Source organism: Enhydra lutris, unplaced genomic scaffold, assembly GCF_002288905.1.
Source record: "Enhydra lutris kenyoni isolate GAN:26980312 unplaced genomic scaffold, ASM228890v2 scaffoldscaffold34, whole genome shotgun sequence".
Taxonomy (NCBI): Eukaryota; Metazoa; Chordata; class Mammalia; order Carnivora; family Mustelidae; genus Enhydra; species Enhydra lutris.
The window spans coordinates 30,131,562-30,154,736 of record NW_019154118.1 but is presented as its reverse complement, the minus strand read 5'-3'; the positions used below and the strand labels follow the sequence as shown (position 1 = coordinate 30,154,736).

The following is a 23,175-nucleotide window of genomic DNA, read 5'->3' as shown; positions in this document are numbered from 1 at the left end:
CAGACACTGTGCTGCTCGTGTGCCCACAGGCTGCCTCCCACCACCTTTGAGGAATGCTTACTTTGTTCCATCAACTCCTGGGGCCAACCTGAGTGCAAGGCAGAACTTCTCTCCATAAAAGATGTTCTTCTTTCCCCCTGGTTTGCTGGATTCCTGGGTGCGAGACTCAGCAGGCCAGTCTGGAAGCTTCCAGTCCATTCAGCGCAGAAGCCTGGTCTTCACGAGAAGTCCCTGCAGACAGGACATCTCCTCCCCCGACCACCCGCGTCTGGAGCCACACTCCGTCCCAGCCCCCTTGCATTCTCCTCTCACCCTTGCTGCTGTCCACGCTCAGGGTCACTGCAAGCTTCCCCTGCAGAGCTCCTGGGAAGCTACTGAAGCCACGTCATCCTAAAACAGGCAAATCCATCTAGACTTACAGTTCCATCATGTCCAGAAATGTTAAAAAACAAAAAATAAATAAGCAGCCAAATAATATGACTGGGAAAAGATGAATGACTCTACACACTCTTGATCTAGTTAAAGGGAAGGTTAACTAGAAGCTGATACCTATTTAGAAATAATGGTGCATTTAGCAAGAAATGGCTCACGTCTCTCCAACACACCCACTTCACAGCAAAGTGTCCTTGTCACCCAGTGTGATTTTTCAGAAGTTAAAACAATGGTTTATTAGGAAATCCTGGCTTGCACACCAGAAATCACGTACTGTTCATGTATAGCCGTAACATTTATGTGAGAAAATAAACACATACAAATCACCTGGGGTGCCGCAACAATTAAGAAATGTAGACTAACATATAAAAGAGGAGTTCAGAAGTTTCCAGAATGCTCAGAAGTAAGATGTTCTGTTTAATTTTATTTTTGTGGTTAACTTTGTGACCAGCCAAAGAATTTATTCATTCTGGTTTCTGGCTTTAACCTCTGCTATTGGAAGTCTTCATAAAAGATTTTATCGACTTTTGTGCCGAGATAATTAACTGTTTTTTTTTTTTTTTGTTTTTTTGTTTTTTGTTTTTTTTTCGTAACTTGGGACTGCAGAGGATACGAGATCGTGATTCTGAACAACCACAAATAGAGAAAATGTAGTAAGCTGGGCTGACTCTGGGATATGACTTCGTGGTTTTGTTTACATCTCAGTAAATCTGATGATCCCAGACTTTTGTTTTTCCCACCGTGGTCTGCCTCGTCTGTAAAAAGCAGACCGTAAGAGCATTACCAACTGATGGAGGGCCCTCGTTAACCAGCTTTATTGTGGTTAGAGTTAGGGTGAGAAGAAGGAAAGACAGCAGGTAAATTGAATGACCTGCCTGGAAAAGTTTTTTTGTTTGGTTGGTTTTTTATTTATTCATTTGAGAGAGAGAGAGAGAGTGAGAGAGAGCATGAGAGCTGAGAAGGTCAGAGGGAGAAGCAGACTCCCCGAGGAGCTGGGAGCCCGAGTGCCTGGAAAAGCTGTAATTTAAAAAGTTGAGAATGTGGAAATATCCTATAAATAATAGTCCCGTAAATACAAAATAGAGGACGTCACACTTGGTTTTAATAACTGTGAAGAGTAGAACGAGGGAGGGAGCCGATGTCTCACGCCGCGTCCCCTCTGCTTAGACGTCGTTCGGGAAGTCTTTAATCAGTATCTGCTCTGCGACGGCAATGCGGAGGGTGTGGGAGGAGGAAGGCGGTTTCTCTCTCCGTGGAGCTTCCAGTGACGGGCTGGGAGGGGCAGGGAGCTGGGGGTGGCGGCTCACGCCGCTCAGCAGGTGTGGGGACTGGGCCCAGGGTCACGGCGGGCGGTGTCGTCCACACTCACACATGGGACTCGGGGTCGTCAAGCAGTTGCAAGCGCCGGTTCCTTCGAGAAGTCTCTGAAGATGATGTCGTCTTTCTACATTTACGGATAGTCACACGGACATCCCCGTCTACGTTCACTTATGTCATCCCCGTTATGTACGTAACCGTCTCAGGGTGACGAGCAACACTCCCGTTGCCTCCATCACCCCTGGGACGTGGTTTCCTTCATTATTTTTATCTTCGGCCCATGTGCTTTCCCTTCTCCCTCCGTTTTCCGGCCGTATTCTCTGTGAGCCTCCGGCCCCCTGCACGCGCGCCCCGTCCACGCCCGCAGTCCTGATCCCGAGCGAGCGGGTCACTCCTGCCTCTGCTAACGACGCTCTGCTCGCTGGGACCCGGGAGCGGGCTCCCCGGAAGCTCCTGCGCACGGAGGCCTTGCGAGCTGCTCCCTGGGCTCTGGCGCGTCCACGGCCCTCTGTACCCCTGCCCGCAGGTGAGTTTGTGTGCGTTTCCTCCCTGGACCCCACTCTCTGCCGCTGCGAACACTGCTCTCAGGAAAGGCTCGCACTGACCCGATGTCTGTCGCTTGGGAATCACAGCCTGTTTCACCCAGAAGCCACATCAGTGCTTTCTTTAAAGTGCGGTCATTTTCCCAGAACGCGGCTTGACGCTCCTCACTCTGGGCAGAGAGTCTCGGGTGCTCTCTGGGCTTCCAACATATCGTTTCAAGTGCGCTCAGAAAGCTTTCTTGAGTTACCGCTGCGTGTGGTTCTTTTCTTCTCCCTGGACCCATTCTTAGTTTTTCCAGAGGCCTCCGGTACCCGTGAGTCGAACTGTCTGGTCCTCGCGTTCGTGTGACTTTCTCGCCAGTCCTTTACCCGACCTCCTTCTCCCTCTTCCACTCGGTGGACTGTCCGAGTCCGCATTCTGCTTCCCTTAAAGCACGTTCTGTTGTTTATTTCTTGTGCTACATTTTTTTTTTTAATTTCTGAAGCCTCAGTTTTATGAACTCTTCTCATTCTGTTGAATACTGTTCTTTCACATTCTGTGTCATACTTTCATCTTTCAGTTCGTTTTTGAGAAAAGGCCATGAGGTCCTTTTCTGTTGCCTCTTTTACCTGAATTTCCATTCTTGCGCTTCCAGGAGGAAGCCGAGCTCGCGGAATCGTTCCTGATGTCCCACAGCAACCTCTTCTGTTGTGTTCGAATGGCAGCTTGCTTCCTGAGATGCCTCCCAGACCGGGGGAGGCGGAGCGGTCCCCCAAAGATGCCTGTGTCCTGGCCCCGGAACCGGTGACTAGGCGTGTGACGGAGCACAGTGGGCTCTGCAGATAGAAGAACGTTTATCAACCATAAAACACACGGAGAGATCCCGGATTCTCCACATAACCCCAGTCAAGTCCCATGAGCCCTGACCAGCGGAGGACTTCTCCAGCTGGAGGAAGGAGCTGAGGTCGGACCGAGAGGAGAGAGACAGGAGGTGTGAGGAGGACTCAGCCCACACGAGGAGGTGGAGAGGGCCACAGGCTCTAGTGGGGGAGAAAGAGCTGCAGAACAGATGGCAAGGAAATGGGACCCTCGGTCCTACAACCACAAGCCCTGAGCCCTGCCATCGACCTGAAGGGACACAGAAACCCGTCCTTCCTCGAATATTCCAGGAAGAGCCCAGATGGCTGATACCTGGTGTCAGACTCAGGACAGAGACTGGGCTGAGACCTTCCAGAATTCTGAACTACAAACTGGGGGGAAGCATACTCCGCTGTTTCAAGTTACTAAATCTGCGGCAGTGCTTTACAGTAGTTAATGAAAACACCCACTTCCTGGGGCGCCTGGGTGGCTCAGTGACCTCTGCCTTCGGCTCAGGTCATGATCCCAGGGTCCTGGGATCGAGCCCCGCATCGGGCTCTCTGCTCCACGGGGAGCCTGCTTCCCCCTCTTTCTGCCTGCCTCTCTGCCTACTTGTGATCTCTGTCTGTCAAGTAAATAAATAAAATCTTAAAAAAAAAAAAACCCACATCCTTCCAAGAGACTTTATTATTCAGAGCAGTTTTAGGTTCACAGAGATGTTGAGCCGAAGGTATAGAAATAAATTTCCTGTGGGTCCCCTGCCCCACTCACTGACGGCCTCTGCTATTATCAACACCCTCCGCCCGAGGGTGCCCTTCTTAGAACCAGTGACCTCCACCAACATATCGGTATCCCCTGGGGACCCCAGCTCAAACTAGAGTTCACTCCTGCTGTGGTTCATCTTAGGAGTCTGGACGAGTGCATAAGGACGTGCGCCCATCACAGCACAGCCATCCAGAACAGCCTGGCGGACCCAGAGAGCCTCTGTCGCACACCTCCACCCCACCCCTGCCCTCCGCAACCACCAGTCCAGCTGCTGCCTCCACCTCCACCTCCGGCATTTTGTCTTTTCCAGAACCTCCCATACCCGGAACCCCCCAGGGGGTGGGGGCTTTTCAGATCGGGGTCTTTGACTTCGTGAGATGAGTTTAAGTGTTCTCTTGGCTCACCCACTCCATTGGAACCTGCTTCGTCCATCCCCTTGACCATGTTCCGTGTTAACTGTACTCTTCCTTGTGAGGTCTTGTCCCAGAAAGAAGCTTGGTCTAAAGGCTCCGTCTGGGGATTTCACAGGGTCTAGAGTGTTCGGCCATGTGGGAGTCCGCGCGAGCCCCTGCACCATGCCCCCAGAGCGAGCAGACCAGTCCCAGGCTCAGCCGCTGTCCCCTGAGCGACTCTGTTCCTCAGCGGCACACCCAGTGTCCCCTGCTGTCCACGGGACAGATGCCGGCTCCAAGCCCTGGCTGCGGCTGGTTTCTCCCAACAGCCACCTCTCTGCGGCTCCTGGAGATACTCGGCCGCCAGTTTTACTGTGAATGCCGTCATCCGGTTTGGGTTTGCTAAACAGTGGCTGTGGTGGTTTATATGTGGGAATTGGAAGACATTTAAAAGGATGCTTTGGGGGCACCTGGGTGGCTCCGTTGGTGAAGCGTCTGTGTTCGGCTCAGGTCATGATCTCAGGGTCCTGGGATCGAGTCCCGCATCGGGCTCCCTGCTCAGCGTGGAGTCGGCTTCTCCCTCTCTGCCTCGCCTCCTGCTTGTGCTCTTTCTCTCAAATAAATAAATAATTTTAAAAATCTTTGAAAAAAATTAAACAAAATGATGCTTCTTCTGTTGTCACCATTTTCCTAGAATCCTGGCCCTAATCGGACACACTTTTGAAAAATTGCTTGTAAAATGATTCTCAAAAATTAGGCCACATTTCAATCACCAAAGGGCAGCTCCTCTTGTAACAAAATTCAGTGTTAAGTTTCTTTGTACAGAGAGTTACTTAAAATGTATTGAATTGTGCCCCAGGACATCTTTTTTTTTTTTTTTAGTGACTCTGGGGTGTTTGAGAAGTGAGGCCACCTCTGTATTACAGACTACACACATCTACCCTGAGAAGCTGGCAGGTGGTGAAGGCCACAGCCGTTCACAGCCAATCCTGGAAGTTCCAGTGGGATCGTGTGTTTTTGTTCTGTGACTAACTATAGATTTGAAATACGAAATCATTTTTAAAGCCCCCAGTTATGTCAAAATATAGCAAGGAATTGAGTAAGTTATAGAAGATCAAGAAGTTGCTCAAAACATCTTCAGTCCCTCTTAGAAAGGAGCAGTTCATCTGCGTAGAAGTTTCAATTTTCTAGGAAATGTTGAAACAATTATCTGCCCTGGAAATGAGGCAGCACCACGGACAGACACCAGAAGACCGCCTGGGGCGCTGCGAGGGGGAGGGCAGAGGCAGATCAGAGCAGATACGGAAACAGAGAACAAGGCAGGGTCTAAAGGATAATTTGGGAAGTAAGCTGCTTTATGTTCTCAGGGCAACTATCTTTTACGTTTTTCTTATTCTTAAAGACACCAAAGAAAGGCAACACATGGTATTTCTTATATATATATAAATTTTTAAAAAGATTTTATTTATTTGAGAGAGAACTAGAGCACAAGCGGGGACGGGTAGGGCAGCGGAGGGGGAAGCAGGCTTCCCGCTGAGCTGGAAGCCAGATACCGGGCTGGATCCCAGGACCCCGAGATCATGACCTGAGCTGAACGCAGATGTTGAACCGACTGAGCCCCCCAGGCGCTCCTATGGTACACATAAAAATTTTTGTACCATGTACATATTTCCCCAAGACCACAAAGTGTTAAATGTCCACACTTATCACCCATGCTTGGAGTACACTGAGATTCGCTCTTGTTCAACTGTGTTGCCCTTTGTGAAGATGACAGAGGCAGGCCACAAGGATGGATAAGATGAGGGAATTCTTCATCTCTGATGAGAGGCTCCAGGCATGCCTACCTTTGCCAAGGACCACAAGTCACCTTGGAGGACGCCGGGTGCAGGATGCCTCTTCCAGCTGCCCCTGAGTGCTGGAGGAGACCAGCACGACTCGTACTCTCAACAAGCTTGGAGTGTGTTCACATACATGCCCGTTTAGCCTGTTGACGACGATGCATTCTCAAGTGGCCAAGAGGGAGGACCTTCACCAGAACTCCCTCCAAGCAGGAACCACCCTTCAGTTTCCACTATCTTAAAATATATAATGTGCCTGAAAGTCTGGAGTCTCTGGAAATATTAGGCACCTTCTGGACAATTCAGATTGGGATCAGCAATGGTCAAGTCTAAAATGTTAATGGTAAAGTGGCTGGTGTTTGGTCTATTAGAAGAAAAGACAGATCCTTCGATAGTCTTACAATAACTGAAATTAGAACCATGGTTGTATTTAGTTTATTGATTGTCTCCTGTGTCTAGTGTCTTGACCACTGTAATCCAAGGACACAATCAGTGGGGATGGAGAGTCAGATAGAAGTGCCAGGTCTGTTGGGTACCATCTGCAACGCTCACAGAAATAGGTAATAAATTAACACGGTAACCAATCCTAAGTAGGGAACCAACTAAACCTCATGACTGCAAAAAATGTAACTTGGTCACTCTGTTTGGTCCCACTGATGAAGATAGTGACCTTAAATGAAAATCTAAAAATACATCCCGCTAGGACAGATCTAGCCCTGTCGGTTAGTTTTGCAAATCTGTCTTGTGCAGCTGCCTGGTTTTCACACGGGGCCCCTCCATTTATTCATTTTGCCCGCGAACATCAGCTTGGTGTGTGCAGTGAAGAGAGCAATAAAGGACAAAGTAAAGATAGATGATCTGAATTCATCCAGGAAGTAGAAGAGTGACGGATCCAGGAGCATATTGTAGAATTCCGTACACTCGTGCTGAGAAGATGGTGGTAACGACGGCAGAGACTTCAAGGGAATGTGGAGGGACCTCAATAACAATTTATTGCATAAAAACATGCATAAGTGAACGAATGAGCCAGAGACACTGCCCTTTGAATCCTAGCTTTTCAATTTAGTACCTAAAAATGTGGGCAAGTCATTTAGCCTCTCCGAACCCTGTGGGTTTTTTTCTTTTACAAGATGGCAACAATGTTACTCGCTCTGCAAAACTGATCTGAGGTTTAGACATGACCTATATAAAGCATCTAACACATCATTTGTGAAGTAGTGAATTTCCAAAAAAGTCAAATGCAGCTGCAGAAAAAAAATGTTAAATAAAATTCAATTTCTATTTACGATTTAAAAAAAAAAAAAAAAAGTCTCTTACCAAACCAGGAATAGATGGGAACTTCGTCTGACAAAACACGGCTATAAAAAACCAGGAAATGCAAAGGGCCAAGCGTGGCTGAGAAGCCCTTACAGAAAAAGAGCAAAGACCCTCCCTATCAGATAAGACTTAGTACAAGGCCTTGGTAAGAAAGAAAGTGTCATATCGACAAAGTGTTGGGAAAACAGACCAGAAGAACGAATAAATAGTATCGATACACCTGTGGAAATTTTGTACAAACAAAGTTTTTGGAGAAAAAGTAAAATTTCAATAAATCATGTTGAGAAAAAATTGTTTGAGTTAAAAAAAAATTTACCCCTACCTAACATAGATAATCCCAGGCAGAAAAATGGCCTAAATGGGAAAAACAAAACTGCAAGGCTTTTAGAAGACAGTATAGGGGGGAAAAAAATGGTCATAACCTCAGGGTAAGGAAAGTTTCTTAATAAGACACAAAAATACCGGCCACCGGGCACCTGGGGGGTTCAGTCATTGGGCGTATGACTTGATTTCAGCTCAGGTCCTGATCCCAGGGTCCGGGGGTCAAGCCCCACATTGAGCTTCAGGCTGAGAGGGGGAGGCTGCTCCCCCTGCTCACGCTCTCTCTTTCTCTCAAATAAATCTTCTAAAAAAAAGTACCAACCATAAAGGAAATGTTTATTAAACAATATACATTACATTTAAGAACTGATTCTTATTAAAATAAAATAAGTAAAAGGCAAACCACAGAGTAGGAGAATACAACGGCGACACATAACCAAAAAAGCAGCATAGTAAAGGAGGCCCTCTAAAGCAATTTGGAAAAAAAAAACAAAAACAAAAAAACGCAGGCTGATAGAAAAGAACAAGAGTAGGAACGCTGACCAGGTGTTTACTAAGAAAGAGGACTCTCAGATGGGCAGGAGACCCATGAGACATGTGCTCCCACCCTACAGTCTTGAAGGAGATACAGTGACAAGGCAACACCACAGAACTTCCACCACACTTGCAATACTAAGGCAGCTCAAGGGTTTGTTACGGGTTCAGTTGTGCCCCCAGCAGATCTATGCTGAAGTGTTAACCCCAGCACCTCCGAACGTGACCTTATGTGGAGACAGAGTCTTTACAAAGGTCATCCAGGTAAAATGTGGGCCTTCGGGTGGCTCTAATCGTGATGACTGGTGTCCTCACAAAAAGGGGATATTTGGACCTGGGGACACACAGACAGGCACAGGGAGAAGACAACAGTCTACAAGCCAAGGAGAGAGGTCTGGGACAGGTGACCTCAGACCCTGACCTCCAGAACTGGAAGATACCAAATCCCCCTTGTTATGCCACCCAACATGTGGTATGTCGTCCAACAGCCCTGACTGGCGCCGTGTCTGAGCCAAGTGTGTGTGAGCATGTAGAAGTGTAGAGAGAAGCGTAGAGACTGCTGCTCCTTCTCATAGTGTTGAGTGGCATGTGAACTAGTATATAAACTAGTACAACCACTAGTTTAGCACTGTCTGGTTAAGACTGGAGACTTATCTATCCCAGGTCCTAATAATTCCACTCGAAGGTACATACCCTGGAGAAGGGCTGTCGGAGAGAACTTTCTGGAGTGACGGAAACATCCCGTAGTGGGCACTCCCAGTACTACAGCTACTAGTCACATGTGTCTACTGAATGCTTGAAATGTGGTGAGCACAACTGAGGGGCTGAGGTTTTCGTTTCCTTTAAACTTATTAACTTAAACTGAGATAGCCATTGTCTAGTGCTGCCGCCGTTGACAGGGCGCACTAGCAGCAACTCAAACAGACATGCACCAAGATATGCTTCTAGGAATGCTTAGAGCGGCGTGATTAGAATGGTCCCACGCTAGAAATCACACCTTTACTGATGACAGAAGGGATAAATGCATGACGGGGGGGTCTACGTGACAGGGTACCACACAGTACTGGAAACGAATGAGCCACACTGATGAGTGTCAGAACTATAATATCTGCAAATGAGACTAAAAATAAGAGAATACAATCCATTTACAGAAAATTCAAGCACAGTATATTGTTTATGGGTAAATACATAGGTAGTACAATAAAGAAAAGCCAAGAAATGATCATCCCTATAGTCAGACTCGAAGGAAACTCATGAAAGGGAGTCTTCTGGGTTTCAGCAACGTGTGTCTTGACCTTGGTGTTGGTTACGTGGAGGTCATTCTACAGTTACTATTTAAACTGTACATGTATATTTTATTTACTTTTCTGTATGTATGACAGGTGTCCCTATAAAGCAGGAGGGAAAAAATAAACTTATTATATTTACTTTTGTGTTTTTTTAATTACCTTTCCTTTTTTCCCATAAACACATGAAATCCACATACATGAAACCATAGTCAGAGATTTTCTGTTGAAATCCAAATCCTCACATTCTGTCATGTATCTGAAACTGTGAATTTTAAGGCAATCCAATGTCTCTTCACTGACCTCCTCTTCCCTAACCCCAGATCAACCGATGCCGTCCATTGGGAGAACAAATGCACAGATGCTTTCAGCTCATGGAATGCTTCCCACCAGTACATGCTTTGCCCCAGCGGTTCCGGTAACGACCAGCTCCGTGTGTTCACTAATAGAACAGGGAGGTCACGTGAGATTTGTCAGTTCTATAAACAGTCACTTGGATACTTTGGGAAGAATTGATAAGGAGTCTATTAAGAAAAAATGCTCTATAATTAGATGGAGGAAAGCAACTCTAAAGAAAGAAAATCATAGAAATCTAGAAGAATTCTATACTCAGGCTGTTTTGGAGGAGTTTATAACTTCTCATTCTATGTATACCGTAGATACTATAAATCAGAAATGATGTATTTTAGTGTGGCTGGGAGGAGAAAGACATGAGGTACCAATTAGTGACTCTAAATCTTCAATACACTCGAGGTACAGCCTTGATGCTTAATCAAAATACTGGTGAATCAATCGTAATTTATGTTTTAACTTGAAGTGTTAAGTTACAGGTAAGGCACTTTTCATAAGTCTCTGCTCAATTCATTCTTCTAATTAAACTATTCATGACTATCCCAGTAGGGTCCGATAAGGGGCATTTATGGTATTTTCAACAGGTTCATGTAGGAAAAGGGGGCAAGAGAAGGGCACCGGAAGTATGGTTTTAAAAAACTCCCCCCAGATAGCAGTAGCTTTCAAAAGTCCTGTATAGACCTAGTGGCTGTATAGACAGTGCCTCCACCCTCTTAACCCTATGCCCTCCCCATCAATTCTACTAGGATTGTTTACTTACTACTCCACTGAACACTTTTTAGCATGGTTGCTACTGACATCTATTGAAAATTCAATAGGGGCGCCTGGGTGGCATGTGGGTTTGGGTTGAGTCCATCTCTTGATTTTGGCTCAGGTTATGATCTCAGGGTCATGAGATCAAGCCCCATGTTGGGTTCCACGCCGGGTGTGGGAAGTGGGCACCCTTATCTTGTTCCTGACCTTAAAGGAGAAGTTTTTAGCTTTTCACCATGGAGTACGATGTGACTGCAGGCTTGTCTTGTATGACCCACATTATGTTGCAGTACATTCTTTCTATACCTAATTTGTTGAAAGTTTTTTATCATGAATGATGTTGGATTTCGTCAGATACTTTTTCTTCATCTATTGAGATGATCATATGATTTTTATCCATCATTTTGTTAATATGGTGTACTAACTTTATTGATTTGTCTGTATTGAACTATCTTTTCATCCCAGGGATTAATCCAAGTTGATCATAGCATATGATCTTTTCAATGTGCTGTTGAATTCAATTTGTTAATATTTTGCTGAAAATTTCTGCATCGATGTTCATCAAGGTTTTGGTCTGTAATTTTTTTTCCTTGTACTGTCCTTGTCTGGCTTTGGTATTGGGATAAGGCAGCCTCAACATACAAATTTGGAAGTGTTTCTTCATCTTAATTTTTGGAAGCACTTGAGAAAAAGTGATATCAATTCTTTTTAAAATATTTGATAGAATCACCAAGAATTTGATAAAATTCACCAGAAGCCATCTAGTCCTGGACTTTTCTTCATTAGGAGATATTTGATTACTTAAACCAATCTCCTTATTCATTGTTGGTGTGTTCAGATTTTCTTTTTCTTCATGATTCACATGTGGTAAGTTGTATATTTTGAGGAATTTATCATTTATTTTAGGTTATCTAACTTGCAGGTATAATTGTTCATAGTAGTGTCTTATGATTCTCTATTTCTGTGGGATCAATTGTAATGTCTCCTCTTCCATTTCTGATTTATTTGAATCATTTTTTCCTTAAGTTAAATATGATCTTTTATATATATGTATATACATATATATAAAACCGTAAAAAAATCACCAAGAAACTCTTAGAATAAATGAATTCAATGAAGTTTCAGGATTCAAAAATCAATACACAAAAATTAATTGAGCTTCTATACAGTAACAAAAATCTATCTGTAAAAGAAATTAATAAAATAAGCCCATTTACAAAAAACAAAATACCTGGGAATTAATTTAACCAAGGAGGTAAAAGAACTACACACTGAAAACTATAAAACATTAATGAAGGGAACTGAAGGTGACACAAAGAAGTAAAAAGATATCCTTTGTTTATGGATTAGATGAATGAATATTATTAAAATGTCCATACTACCCAAAGTAATCTACAGATTTCAGTACAATCCCCACCAAAATTCCAACAGCATTTTATATAGAAACAGAAAAAAACAATCTTAAAATTCCTACGGAACAACAAATTACCCCAAATTGTCAAAGCAATCCTAAGCAAGAAGAATAAAGCTGAATGTTTCACACTTCCTGTAATCAAAACAGTATGGTATGGGAACAAGAACCAGATACACAGATCAATGGAAAACAGAGGCCCCAAACAGATCCTCATATACAGTCGTCTACCTTTACAGAGGTTCCAAGAAGACACAGTGGGGGAAAGACAGTCTCTTCCATAAACAGTGTTGGGGAAACTGGACACTGACATACAAAAGAATGGAAGTGGGCCCTTATCTTACACCATATATAAAAATCAAATCAATGTGGATTAAAGAATTAAACATAAGACCTGAAACCATAAAACTCCTGGAAAAAAACACAGGGGGGAAATCCCCCAGACACTGATCTTGGCAATAATTTTTTGGATCTGACACCAAAAGGACAGGAAACAAAAACAAAAATATACAAGTGAGAGTATGATAAACTAAACTTTCTACACAGTAAAGGAAACAATCAACGAGATGAAAGGGAAGCTATGGAATGGAGAAAATATTTGCGAACCATGTATTTGATAAAGGGTTAATATCCATCATATATAAGGAACTCCTGGAACAAATAAACAAACAAAAAAATGATTTAAAAAGGGGCAAAAAACTTGAATAGAAAATTTTCCAAAGAACATATGCGAACAGCCAACCCATCCGTGAAAAGATGCTCAACATCATTAACTAACAGGAAGACGCAAATCAAAACCGGAATAAGGTGTCACCTCACACCTCAGGATGGCTATGACCAAAAGTCAAAAGTTAACAGAATTATCAAGGATGTACAGAAAAGGGAACACTCATACCTTGTTGATAGGAATAAAAAATGGTGCAGCTGTTACGGAACAGTATGGTGGTTCCTCAAAACATTAAAATTAGAATCACCATAGGATCCAGCAGTGCTACTTGTCCCTATAAAGCCAACAGAAATAAAATCAGGAACTTAAATGGTATCTGCTGTCCCAGGCACCTCACAGCCCTGTTCACAGCAGCCAGAAAATGGCAACAACCTGAATGTCCACGGATGAACGAATGCTAAAGAAAATTCGACATATGTGCGATTTTATTCAGCCTTAAAAATAATCCTGCCATTTGTGCCATGGTTAAATCCTGAGAGCACTGTGGAGTGAAATAAGTCAGACACAGAAAGACACAGTGCATGATCCCACTTGCACGTGAAACCTATTTTACGAAAAAAAACTACCCTGAACTCACAGTAAAGAGAGTAGAATGGCGTTTACCAGAGGCTACAGTATGGGGGTGGGGGCAGGAGGAGAGAACTTAGAAAACTGACAAAAAGGAAGTAGCAACACGGTTGCCAGGGACTGGGGAAAGGAGCTCACGGGAGTTATTGTGCAAAGAGTACAGAGACCCGTTGTGCAAGCTGCTAAAAGTTCTGGAGGTGGACAGCGGTGATGGTTCCACAACGGGGTCAGTGCACTCACCACCACTGAACTGTACACTTGAAAATGCTTAAAATTAAGTTATATTTTATAGGCATTTTACCACAATAAAAAGGTTAAAATATTTACAAGAGAAATTACGTGGGAGAAAAATGAGGCAAATGTCAACTATATATAGAAATAATTATTTGTATAATATATATTTCATATTATATTATGCAGCTAAAGAAACATGAATAAAATATTCACGTGTGTTTTAGTTAGTGAACTAAATAAAAACAGACCCAAGAAAAGAGCAGAAAAGGCATTCCATATTTATCAGACCTGTATAATAATTAAAAATCAGAGTGAGATAGAAGGGATCATAATGAAATGGCATTATGAAATAAATACTCTAAGTGTTTATAATAAAATCATTTCAATGAAAAGAAAGTAGCTGAGAGAAAAAACACTACACTGCGTAAGACAGCAAAGGGTTAGGGTACTATATTCTGAAAAGGGCTTATATAAAATTGTGAGGAAAATATTATGGTCCTAGCAGACAAACAGTCAAAGTTCATAGAAATGTAACTCACACAATATAACATAAAATTAGTGAAGTAACACATGGAAAAATGTTCAATCAACGAATAATCAAATAAATGCAAATTAAAACTAGTAAGAGGATTATTTTTCATACACTAAATTAGCAGCAGTGTAAGGAATGATATCACCAAAAGTGTATTATACCTGAGTGAAATTTATATCTGCCCCTTTTTGCTGATGACACAAAAACTGGAATAGTCTTTTTAGAAAGTAATTTAATAACACAGTTTAAGAATCATGAAAATATTTATATTATTTTTGTGCTTCAGAAATTCTGCTTCTAGTTTAGTCTAAAAAGGAATCTAAAGTACATAAAAATATGTGTAAGATATTTTTGGCAACACTGTATATAAGAACAAAAATTTAGAATCAACTTACATATGTCTGACAATAAGGAAATTATTGTCAAAAATTATTCATATAATTCCTCAATAAAATTTCCTCAATATAGTTTCATGAGACTTTTAACATGATTATTATAAGGAATACATATCACACATGTAAAAAACAGGTATGATATTCAACTATATTTTAAAAGATACAGAGATATATACTATTATAAAATCATGCATATATACGGATGAGTACAAGAAGGTCACTGAGAGAAATACAATTTGATTTGCTAGAGTTCAGCTGTATCAATACTTTTTTCTTAATTTTAATTTGATTTCTGTTGTTGTTATGAAGATCTTTGTGCAACCAATAATAATATTTTCCACAACCCTAAAACACAGCATAATATTTTTTAAGAGCAAAAAGGAAAAAGGAAATTCAATTTCAATGGCAAAATTTATTACATTTATCATCAGCACAAATAAATAGGGACAGAGGGCAGTTGAATAACTCCATCCTTGTTTATGTGTAAATGTTTCTCAGACATCGACACATCATAAAATACAAACAGATTAACTTAAAAAATATGCAACGTGTGTTCAGCAGGTGGTATAACCTCTCTACATTTGAAAAAATGTGCTCTTACCAAATGTAACACTTCTTAATATTCCATGTTACTGTTATTTCATTGTTATTTAAAAATAATATTATTTACTTAATTATATGTTCATTAGGTTCACCTAATAGTGTCGTGGTGTAAAAGATGATTCCTCTATTTTATTGGATTGTAATAATTACAATAAATTAAACCATGTGATTTAAAAATGAAACCTCTAATTTTAGGGCAGCATTAACCAAAGTTAAAACAATCATTTCCATTAAGAGGAGTTGTGACTATAGGTATGTAAGTATTCAGGGCAAAGTAGTCATTTTCTGCAGTCTGGTGTGCTTGGAGAAAATGCTGAAAATTGGAAAATATCTTCTCCATATAAAGACATATTCTCAGGTCAACATTCCTATAAATAAACAATTCAGCTTCAAACTTCCTGGAAATGAGTACTTAGCATTTAATCAGTAAAAACACTGTGGGAAACTACCGAATGAATTAAAGGACTAAATGAACATCATGGATTGACCCTCAGAGAGCACAACATACTTGAAAGTCCTCAAGAGTAAACTGCCTTTATGGCCAATCTAAGGTCACAATCTTAATAACAAAGTAGCTATAGAAACTGTTTGCCAAAAAGAAAGCCAAAAATATTAGATTTGACCATTCAAACTATTTCTCTTTTTTGCATAATTTCTCTTCTTAAAAAAAAGTAAATACATCAAACTAAAAAGCTTCTATGTAGCAAAGGAAATCTTTAAAGAAATGAAAAGGCAACCTACTGAACGGGAGAAACATCTGCATATCACCTATCTGATGAGAAGTTAGTGTCTAAAACATATAAAGAACCCGTACAACTCAATAGCTAAAAAACCCCAAACAATCCGACTAAAAAGGAGCAGAACTGGACAGAAGCTTGTCGAGACAGACAGATGGCTGACCAGTATGAGAAAAGATGCTCAAGATCATTGTCATCCGGGGGTGCGAACCCCAGCCACGGCGAGACACCAGCTCACACTGCTAGAACGGCTACGACCAAAACCCAAGGAACAGCCGGGGCTGGAGAGGGTGTGGAGAAACGGGAAGCCCTCCGTGTTGCTGGGCAAGTAAACTGTGGCCGTCCCCGTGGAAGACGGTGGGCATGTTCCTCAAAAAATTAAAACGAGGGTTACCATTTGATCTGGGAATTCCACCATAGGATATACATACACGGCGGGAGATGAAAATCACTATCCTGAAGAACCAACCGCACCCCCGCGGTCACTGCAGCATTATGTTCAACAGCTGGGGTACAGAGACAACCCACTGTCCATGGACGGATGGATGGATAAAGAAAATGCAGGACAGAGAGACATGCAGTGCGAGACGATTCATCCACAAAAAGGAAGGAAATCCTGCCATTTGCAGGAACATGGATGGACCTTGAGGGCATTGTGCTAAGTGAAATAAATCAGACACAGACAAACAAATGCTCCACGATCTCACTTATATGTGGAATCTAAACAAAGAAGGAAACGAGCTCTCGAGGCAGGAAACAAATTAGTGGCTTGAAGGGAAGGGTGGGCAGGGGGTCAAAATGTACACGCTTCCGGTGAGAAGATGAGGGAGCCGTGGGGGTGCGGCGAGCAGCATGGCTACCAGGGGCCCATCTCTGAATAACACGGCTAACTACGTGCAATAATACAACATTGCGTACCGGAATGTTGCTGAAAGAACAGATGTTAAAATTGTTCATCACTAGAAAAATAATTTTCGTGACATATATGGTAGTGAGTGTTGACTCGACTCGCTGTGGTGATTATTTTACTCTATATACAAATACTGAATCATTATACTGTGCACCTGAAGCCAGCATAATGTGTATGTCAAGTATACCTCAGTAACAAAGTAAAAATAAAATGAGTTCAAAGGAAGACCCAGAAAAGTCATGTTATTTAAATCACTCTTCCAAGAAATAACACTTAGAAATACCTGACTTACCACTTTCAAACCTAAGGTAAATGCTCTTATTACTTCCTCATATAGTCGGGATCTGCAATTGTTTCCCTGTAGCTATAAATAATTTTTATTTACTTATTTATTTTTTAAGATTTTATTTATTTGAGAGCGCCAGCATAAGCAGGGGGAGCAGCAGAGGGAGAGGGAGAAACAGACTCCCCGCTGAGCAGAGAGCCTGATGTGGGGCTCGATCCCAGGACCCTGAGATCATGGCCTGAGCCAAAGGCAAAGGCTTAACGACTGAACCACCAGGTGACCCTATAAATAATTGTTAAATAAACTTCTCTCCAATAGATGGTCTCTACCAAATAATGGCCTCAGAAAGACCCTGAGATCCAATGACTCATTCACGGACGGGTCTACAGGTTCTACACATCTGTGTTCAAGGCAATGGCAGTCCTCTGTTTCGAACTATCACTTCAAGGGTGTCTGTCCAGTCAAGGGCTTTGGAAGACAGACAGCATCTCTCCGCAGAGCCAGGGGCAGGCATGCCGACTGCCCACTCATTTCCCCCAGGCCAGCACCCCGCCTGCAGGGCTGGTCACGGAGGCCAGCCCCGCCTGGTCCTTCCATGTCTCCCCATGGAAACGGGGCCTTGGGGCACGGATCCAAACTCAAGAACACACAGCTCCACTGATGCTCTGACGAGAAACTGCCCCGTCCCTCCAACCCCAGGCTCGTACCCTCCATCAGTATCCACGAAACTGTGACAGGCTATCTTGTAAGTCTGTAAGTGAAGTAAAACCTCCAGCTCTAGGCCTTTCGGAACATCCGTAAGATCATGTAATTTACTTGTGATTTCTAAATTATTTGTAGAATCTATAAAGGGATGATTTTTCTTTAAGTGAGTCCCAGACCACTGAGGGCAGGAACCCCCACCCCTCTTGCCCCAGATGTAAGAGAGACAAGGAATCGATGATGCAGAGAAATCCACTTAACCCACTTTTGAAACAATGACCTATTTTTGAAAAAATAAAAACAAAGCCACATGAGGCAGGATTTTCTAACCATCTAAAATCACTTGGTTCTAAATATTCTTACCACCTTTGGTCTCAGGAATTATACATCAAGAATTGAAACGGCCCAGGAAGCACATGGTCCAAATAATCAAATTCGGTGGCACAAAACTAGAGAGGTGAGCCGGAAGCTTCTGAGGTTTGCTTCTGAGACATGTTTCCTGTGTCCACATTACATTTGTTCACTTGTCACCCCAAGCAAGAAGAGAACAGGGCTTGATACTCCAACAACAAATGCGAAAAGAAATTCAGTCTTAGCTACCAGGTTACCTAATTTAAAAAATCTAACTAGATTATAAATGTCTCAAACTGTGCATGTTTCCTCAACAACTCCTACCTTCCTGTTTTTCTGTTAGTGCTGAGTATCCACCTGTCTTACCCTGCGGAACAGGATCAGGCCTCACTCTGGCCTCCAGTCAGTGCCTAGAACAAGAGTGTGCACATACTAGGTGTGAGCAGGAATGGTAGTTACAATACAAACGCTTTACCCAGGGTACCTTTTTCCGTCTCAAGGGCCAGAAATGAAATTAAAATATCAGAACCAGGAAATTGTTCTTTTCTTCAAAAATAGAAAGGAAACTGAGTTGTATTTGGTTAACGTGAAAAGAGAAGTTTAAAGTGTGGGTTTGCGGAAATTCAGGAAGTAGGTATTAATGGGAAGTAAGATAGGAGCTCTAGGGGAGGGTGACTGACGTCCCTTCTTCCCACGTCCGCTCAGCAGCTGATGGTCCGAACCGAGAGCCTGAACGTGTTCTGTCCGGGGACTCTAGAATGGAAACAGGTTGCATGTGGAACCCTAACGTCCCGTGAGCTCCTCTGTGTCACCTGCCCACGTCTGCCCATGCTGAGACCAGCTCTCGTTCCTGCCTGACTTGGCTTTGTAACCCTCTCCCTCAATCCTAATCCTTATGAAAACTGATCTCCTATTTCAAACTGGATGAATAAAAATAATTAAGATGACACTACGAGCGGAATCCAAGTATCTTACTACCGGTCAGCTCCTGCCTCTTCAAGTACCCATGAGATCAGATCCATCTAGATCCCCATGTCAGCCGAAACCTGTTGATTCCAGCCCCACGCCCTTGGACATTGTGCTCCAGAACGCGGATCGGTACTTCAGAACCCACCTCAAGTGAGTTCCCAATAGTTTCCAGCCTCTTTCCCTTGTTGGAAGCTCAGCACACGCTGCATCAAGTCCACTGAGAACTAAGACATATCCCTCCCAGCGGGTATGAGAAAGCTCCTCTGGGACCGTCGCATGTCCTTCGGGCTCCACGGTGAGCTCCAGAAGAGCACCGGCACCTGGACGTCATTCTCTCCACCCAGATCCACCATTCATTTCGCTGCTGAGCACAAGCCCACGGCAAGAGGGCGTGCGCCCTGGGAAACAGACACTTGGGAAAAGCAGCATTTGGGGATACCTGCTCGGTACTGGCCCTGCTGTAAGCTCAGGGTCTGAGCACTGTCCATGCGCGGTTTGAACACCGTACCGACGTACACACAACGCACGTGGAGACACAGAAACACACACGCCGACCTCAGCCTGGGCTCCCACTGCATCCACGGAGGGGTCACTCTACTGCGCTGATCGGGTACGGGGAGGGTCTGCAGGCACAGAGGAAGAACCGGCGTTCTGGGTGGACAGAGCACCGACACAACCGGAAGGATGCGCGAGACGGTATGATGTATCCTCACTTCCACAGGAGAACCGAAAGTAGAAATTCTTCCTTTTTACCTGTGTGTGTGTATTTAAGGGGTCAGTTTCAGAGGAGCTGGAGGAAAAGCTGTGATTTGCACATACTCATAGTTTTAAACTTGTGTTTGCATGGACGCCAGGCTTGGTCTACTTCCCAGGCGCTTGAGCGTACGGGAAGGGGAGCAGGGTGGGAACGAGGAGAATAAGCAGCGGCCAAGGGGGCTGGGATCCCCGACGTCTCCCTTGCCTGCATGACCCGACACGTGAAACAGATGACCTGGGAGGATGGTGAACTTCCCGGCTCCAGGGCCCGGCCAGGTTCAGCGGGCCGCCCAGGGCCAGCCAGGCAGTCTGAAGGGGCCAGTTATCTGGCTTCCTGCTCCCGTCTCTGTTTCACCCGGTGAGGGAAAACTTAAAACAAAAATGACAGAGGCAATCTACCAAATCCCTTACTACCTAAAAGTGAAAGGAAGTTACTGCAAGCACCAGACTCAGCAGCTGGGCAGCTCTCAGAGCTCAATGCTCCCCCAGTCGCGCCCAGCCCCGCTCCCCACCGCATCGTCTCCTCCCCTTGGGGGTGGGCACGGGGCTCCTGGCCTCCTCCCAGCTCCATGCTCCTCACACTTGTGTTGGTTCTGAATTTCAGACGCTCAGCGCACACCTTGCTTCCGTCCCAGAGTCAGGCTGCTCCGGGCTGGGCTTCCTCTGGGCGCTGCTGTCCGTGATTCTCAGCACTAAACCAGCATGGTCTGGAAGCCACGGGCCCCAGCGTGTACCGACCCCTCCAGGAGGCCACGGACCCGCACCCCCCACAGCGCAGGAGCGCTCTGGCTCGCAGCCCTCCGGGGCCGCGCTCAGCAGGTCGTCGGGCGGCTGCCTCTCCCGCGGCTGCGGTCAGCCTCCCGCACCGGCTCTTCAAGGCAGGCTGCCCCTGGCTCAGTGCCGGCAGGCCCCAGAGCGTGAGGGGGCCCCATCCTATCCCTTTTGTCCCACACACCCCTCCTTCCAACGTTGCCCCGCGGGACCCTGCTCTTTCCCTGCGCTGAAGCGGACCTTCCTTTTGTTCCATTATTTTAAAAAGCCTCCTCTTGGTTCCCCACGACCTCTTGCTGCCTAGGAGGGGTCCTGTGTGCCCAGTTTCTCTGTTCGTGGCCTGAGCTTGGGAAGAGACGGAGTTGTTATTTTCCCATCATCATCCTTGATGGGAACCCCTGGCTTCCCCCAGCCGAGTCAGAGCACCGCAGAGCCTACGGCAAGACCCAAGGGCATAAAAGCTATGGATAAACACAGTACATCTTCCTGGGAGACAGGCTGATGGAAAAGCTACTTTTTCCAGAAGAACAAGGGAAGAGTATGCAACAAGATGCGAACTTTCAACGTAAAACAGATGTCAAAGACTGTCTGGGTTTGTGGTGGGTCGCACCCATTTTCATGAGAACCAGTCATCCCCCCCGCCCATGGTCAGAGATATAAAATGTGAAGAACTTTGTGAAAATACAATTTTATTTATAAAACTTTGAGGGGCACGAGGTCAGCCATTCCCTAGGGAGTGTTTCTCCACAAAGTTACCCTTATAGATTTTAAGAGTTAATACCCTAACCCTTTATTTTTTTTTCTTTAGAGATTTTATTTATTTATTTGACAGACAGAGATCACAAGTAGGCAGAGAGGCAGGCAGAGAGAGAGGAGGAAGCAGGTTCCCCTCTGAGCAGAGAGCCCGATGCGGGGCTCGATCCCAGGACCCTGAGACCATGACCTGAGCCGAAGGCAGAGGCTTAACCCACTGAGCCTCCCAGGTGCCCCAATACCCTAACCCTTTAAACCTTAACAACCAGGATAAATCCTGGTCGTGCCTCCAACTAAAGGCAAACTTTGGGTGACTGGTTGGTTGGTTCTGTTTTAACAGTTAGCTGAGCTCCTTAGTAACTTGAAAGAACTTTCCTGGCACCATGTTTTTTCAGAACTTCTTTTTCCACAGGCTCGAAAGCGTCTACTATCCATTCAAGCTGTCTCTTTTTCATGGTTCCTTTTTTTTTTAAAGCTGGACATGCTGTGGACAAGTACTACCTGTCGGCTCAAGAACAGAAACGAAAATTAAAAGTTTTAGGACACCAAGATGATAATTTTTTGGTTTTTTTTTGGGGGGGGTGACTGGAGCTATATAGGTTTCTCCACGGTGGCGCATCATCGGGCAAAGTGGATTCCATCTTCAGTGAGTTTCTATTACAAACTGACCTTTTATTCACTCTGTAGCCCTAAAAACTGTCAGACTGAGCATTAGTTTTGGTCCATAGTCCTTTTGGATTTCTTCAAGTTTTAAAAATCAGAGTATTTTACAGATAAAATCTTACTTCTGGCTTCTCTTAAGAAGTCAGAGGATTTAGAAACACCGGCCCCTCTTGCCTCATGGTGGCCACTGACCAGGGCTCAGTGGGGACCGCCATTTGAAAGCAAGGCATCCTCGAAAAGTCATCACGTCCCTAATTTACATCAGACTTGCTTTCCTTACTTGCCCAGGAATTAGAGTCGGCAAGACTGACGCACTCGACCATCCTTCTAAGCACCAGGCTTTTCAGATTGTGTGTAGGACACAGGGCTCCACAACCAACCACAAAGCCCAGGCAGCAGACACGGAGACACCTCTGCTCCTAACGGGAGGAGAGCCCGGAGGACCAGCTGCAGGGGGAGCAGGAAGGAAGCATGAAGAAGGGCACAGAGTCAGAGACGTCCTCATGTTCATCACGGGAGCGGGGGGAAGAGGAGGGCTGATGCTGGCAGGGGAGTCACCTGTGGACGTGGCTTTGCTGAGCTGCCTCACTGCAGGGCTTGTCCTGTCCCTGAGTGTTATGGATGAACATCCAGCCACGGGGCCTCCTCGGTCACCCCCAGGTCTGAGAGAGAGAACCTTTCTGTGATCTACACTGGATTTAAAATCCAAAGTGCATTGCATACATCAGTCCTTTTTAAAGTTATGTTCAGAATGGTCAATTTAAGTCTCTTTAAAAAAAAAAAAAGATTTTATTTTTAAGTCATCCCTATCCCTAGCATGGGGCTTGAGCTCACAACCCCGAGATCAAGTGTCACACACTCCCCCGACAGAGCCGGCCACGTGCCCCCAGATTAAGCCTCTTTTGATGACTCAAGGGTCCCATTGTCAATATCAATCATTACCCCATGCAGCCTATAAAATGTCAGTGGGTTTCAGGGTTATGGGACTTTCCTCCTACACTGATAACATTCTATCTGAGTGACATATATATGTGTGTGTGTGTGTGTGTGTGTGTGTGTGTGTGTGTATACATATAATGCATATATAAAACTCTTAGGCAAATTGGCAGCAACCGACATGGA

General features: G+C 44.4%; 1 protein-coding gene across 2 annotated transcripts in view; it reads right to left on the bottom strand.

The window, feature by feature from the left end:
- Positions 1 to 23,175, bottom strand: part of LOC111153888 (transient receptor potential cation channel subfamily C member 6) — a 103,871-nt gene that overhangs the window by 54,227 nt on the left and 26,469 nt on the right. Inside the window, exons 2-3 of one of the 2 annotated variants that reach the window (XM_022513178.1) lie at positions 22,463 to 22,469; positions 10,219 to 10,226 (exon numbers count right to left, since the gene is read on the bottom strand). The exons of the other annotated variant lie outside the window; for it this stretch is intronic. Coding sequence (XP_022368886.1) covers positions 10,219 to 10,226; positions 22,463 to 22,469 — 15 coding nt within the window. The remainder of the gene's footprint in view (positions 1 to 10,218; positions 10,227 to 22,462; positions 22,470 to 23,175) is intronic. 2 annotated transcript variants of the gene reach the window in all.